General features: G+C 38.7%; 1 protein-coding gene across 1 annotated transcript; it reads right to left on the reverse strand.

Annotated features, from left to right (window-relative positions):
* Nucleotides 1-214: 214 nt before the first annotated feature.
* LOC128855276 (uncharacterized) lies at nucleotides 215-1,117 on the reverse strand. Its single transcript, XM_054090031.1, has 3 exons — nucleotides 1,001-1,117; nucleotides 275-940; nucleotides 215-223 (listed from the first exon to the last, which is right to left on the reverse strand). The coding sequence occupies exons 1-3, from the start codon at nucleotides 1,115-1,117 to the stop codon at nucleotides 215-217; spliced, it is 792 nt and encodes a 263-aa protein (XP_053946006.1).
* Between the last annotated feature and the right edge of the window lie 3,001 nt (nucleotides 1,118-4,118).

Below are 4,118 nucleotides of genomic sequence, written 5' to 3' on the forward strand. Positions count from 1 at the left end.
CCTTCTGGGTGCTCGTGAGCTTTATTATGAACCCATGAAGGTTTGCCAAATAGTGAACATTGCCGCAGCATTGCACAATATTTGTATCCATTATCGCGTGGTTGATGATTTTTCAGAAAATGTTGAAGAAAACCATTTTAATCAAACGTATGAACCTTCTCCTTCAACATATACTAATGTAGCTAATCGGATAAGGGAATCTATATCTTCAACATTAACACGACTGTAATATTCAATTAAAAATAGCAAGACTTATATGTATTAATTCATTTACACTTTTTTTAATTGAACTTTTGATAGGCACTTGTATATAAATAAAGGAATGTACATATACATACATACATATGTATAAATTTCCGTTGTTTTTGGAAATCGCATTTAAGCTTTTTTGCTCAACTAATAACATTTGTTTTTTTATTGAATTTTTAGCATTGATCAAATCTTCCATGGATTGGTTGTGTCTATGGGTTTCTTCCACTTCTGCATTCTTCAGGTCGTAGTGCTTTTCCATTGCTAGGTATAATCGTCGTATACCGGAACAAATATCTTCCAGCTTTTGTTCCTGTATTGAATAGTGTGCTATGGTCTTTTCCTGAAATTGCTTTTGAAGCAAAAAATGGTCTTGAAGTACTTCTGCTGTACTTGTATCAGTTGGTTTGCGCGCAGAGGAAATACGTCTCGGAAGTGCTGGACTGCGGCTCGATGACGTCATTGACACGTCAGCCACGATCTCAGCTTCAGAATCGCCTGCAACAGGTAGCCCAACACTCACAGTGTTTTCAATTCCATTCGTGCTAGTCTCTAGTGCAGTCAATCGGATGACAGCTTCCTCCATTTCATTGAAATGGTGCTGCCTGTTTCGACCGCCACCAGTAGTCCTCTGTTCTATTTTGTTTTCCGCTAACTTCCTTTTAATATACGCTTTCCAGTCTAGCCATACCTAGTAAACACGATATACATATATACACACAAACAAGGCACAGTAAATAACACATTTTACCTTTTTCCAACTAGTGATGTCTTTCTGTGGTGGGCCCACGCTGTTAAGCTCCTCCGCCACCTTTTTCCAAAACTCAGACGCTTCTTCCTTAGAGCACTTTGAAAAGCCGTGTGCCATAGAGGGCTTTTCTTGCAGCGACTCCAGCAAAGCCGCATACTGTTGTTTTTGTTATTTTGGACCTGTATTTTGACAAATTAAATACTGATTGCGCGTTTATTCAATAAATACTTACATTTTTTATAATTGTTCCACTTTATTTTAATTTATTTAAATTTTTCGTGGACTTTCCGCTTACAAAAACTTGTGGGAAATGTGACAATTTGACATTTAGAGTGTGCTCAGTGAATGCTATTCTCCGATTTTCGAATTTACGTTCGGAGTTGTTCGAAATGCATGAATGCTTTCGTAGTAACTTCTCCGAAAAACAGTATACGATGGAGTGCGTGATAAGGCCGATTATATTTTATTGTCTTAACTATAGGCGGCCGCCGTAGCCGAATGGGTTGGTGCGTGATTACCATTCGGAATTCACAGAGAGGTCGTTGGTTCGAATCTCGGCGAAAGCAAAATTAATAAAAGCATTTTTCTAATAGCGGTCGCCCCTCGGCAGGCAATGGCAAACCTCCGAGTGTATTTCTGCCATGAAAAAGCTCCTCATAAAAATATCTGCCGTCCGGAGTCGGCTTGAAACTGTAGGTCCCTCCATTTGTGGAACAACATCTACACGCACACCACAAATAGAAGGAGGAGCTCGGCCAAGCACCTAACAGAAGTGTACGCACCAATTATTTTTTTTTTTTTTTTTAACTATGTCTTCCTTATGCGATAAGTGTCATCTGCCAGTCTAAGCGGACCATAGATCTTTCGGAGCACTTTTCTTTCAAAGCCATTAGCTATTCCACCAAATTTTAGTAAATCTTTTATAATTTTTCAGTTTGTTTATGGCTGTTTTTATTTCGTCAAAACTGGGGCTGCTTATATTCACCTCAGCCGTCTGCAGTTTTGGTGTTTCTCCTTCTGCTCTTAGTACATTTAGAGTTTCATTGAAATGTTCCTTCCAACGATGAATAATTTGCTGTTTATCGCTTAGTGTATCTCCACTTTTGTTCTTGAGAACATTCGTCCGTGGGTAAAAGGATTTAGACTGTTGTTTTATGGCTTGATACATCTTTTTTATATTTTTATTTTTAAAATCAAATTCGATATGCTCTATTTGTCTTTTGAAGAAGTCTATACTACATATAAATATTACTTTTCCCTCCTCCAATCTTTATTTTACGATACTTGTTCTAGAAGTTCTGGTAAGTGGTTCTAGAAGCAGCCTTTTATGCCTTTTTGAAGTAGTGGCGGGAAGATGCCATCAACACCAGATGATTTTAGCGGCTCGAAGCTGTTCATCGCCCACTTCGCAGGTGTCGTAAATACCACATTTTATTGATAATAATTCATTTATTCATATTAACTCTTCCTAAAGTTTCAGTATGTTCTGTTCCTGCCTCTGCCGTCCCAGAGAATCTCGGAAAGTGTGTCCCAACAAGTAGTCTTGAAGTGGAAGAGATGCGATTAACAGGTTGGGAGGTGTGACCGTTTTGCATTCTGTGCATTATGGCTGAGACTACAAAAAATTATCTCGGAGGCCAATATTCGAAACTCCAAAGTTTTAACCCTAGCCTAGTTGGGCATTTTATATATATATACAGGGTGTCTGGTAGCGGAATTAGGTTTTAAATTTAAATTTTCTAACCGTTGAGTGTAGGAGCTGCGAAGTGACTGCGTTTTCTTCGTTATTTATATGGATTATTTAGTCTCAGAGAACGTGCGTCCGCAATCGAAGCGCATTTCAAGGCCAATGATTCATATGCAAATACTCGTCGTAGGTTTTTTTCACGTTACAATATTCGACGCTTGTGTGATGCTCCAAGTGAAGATTTGATGAAAGTTCCAGGCAACAAGTTCGGTGGCAAACAGCCCACAAAATTGTCACCTAAATCCTAATATAATAGTCTCATATTATAAGATTCGAAGGAGATATTTTGAAAATTTCGGTTTTTTGAACTTTACAAAACGTAAAGCCACTAAATTTTTAATATCTCGTATACTTTTGGTATAAAAAATTATTAGTCTAGCATAAGTGCACTAGCCTGCCATCCCAGAGGTTGTGGGTTCGAACCCCACGTAAAGCACTGTTATCGCACTCCTCCAAATTTACCTACTTTCCCTATTTCTACAAAAAAACAACAAAAAAAATTCCACCAATTCCATTCCTCAACTCCAAAAACTTATCCTTTCCCTCCTTACTCCCGCACGATAGTCATTATTTGCATTGTGGCTGCGAAAACAAGCAAAAAACTAAGAAAAGCATCCAGCTACACATTGCATCAGTGGTGCCAGCAAGCGGAAGCGGGCGACAGCGGTAATAGCGCAGACACACAAAATTTAGCAAAGTCCTCAACCATCTGTGCGATCCTTCTGAATGAAAAATGTCAAACACAGATGGCGCTCCATGCAGTAAGAAGGCGTTGTTCCTAAGCAAGTCCTATTTAGGACTTGTAGCGACAGGTTAATCACCTACCCTGTCAGAAATCAATAACAGATTAATGAAACCAATGCAAGAGAGAGTCTTGTCGAGACCCTATGTTCTAGAGAGGAGTGAACAAGTAAAAAATAAAGAGTTAATGGCCTCGTCAGAAAAATAAACACTCTTGAATTCGGCTGAGAAGTGGCACAGTTATGATGGATCAAAATTTAATTTCGACTCAACTTTTTACTATTTTTTGGCATTCGCCTTTCTTTTTTCTATTTTTCTAACGAAATATAAAATATTTTATGCAGAATCCAGTGCAGTTTTTCCTTTTTTTTGTCGAGTAGCTTAATACTTTTTGTCGAGTTGTTTAAACAAACTCGTCCGTGAGAGTGCTCATAGCGCCAGCTTTGGCTCCTCCCATTTGGCAATTCTGCCCTCATCGTTGCCTTATTCAATTGCATAAACTGAGCACGTTTTCAGCGAAATATCAAATAAATAAGGTTTTCTATTTGCCGTTCGGAGTCCGCTTTAAACTGTAGCTCCCTCCATTTGTGGAACAACATCAAGGCACACGCCATAAATAGGAAGAGGAGC

Source organism: Anastrepha ludens, chromosome 2, assembly GCF_028408465.1.
Source record: "Anastrepha ludens isolate Willacy chromosome 2, idAnaLude1.1, whole genome shotgun sequence".
Lineage (NCBI taxonomy): Eukaryota > Metazoa > Arthropoda > Insecta > Diptera > Tephritidae > Anastrepha > Anastrepha ludens.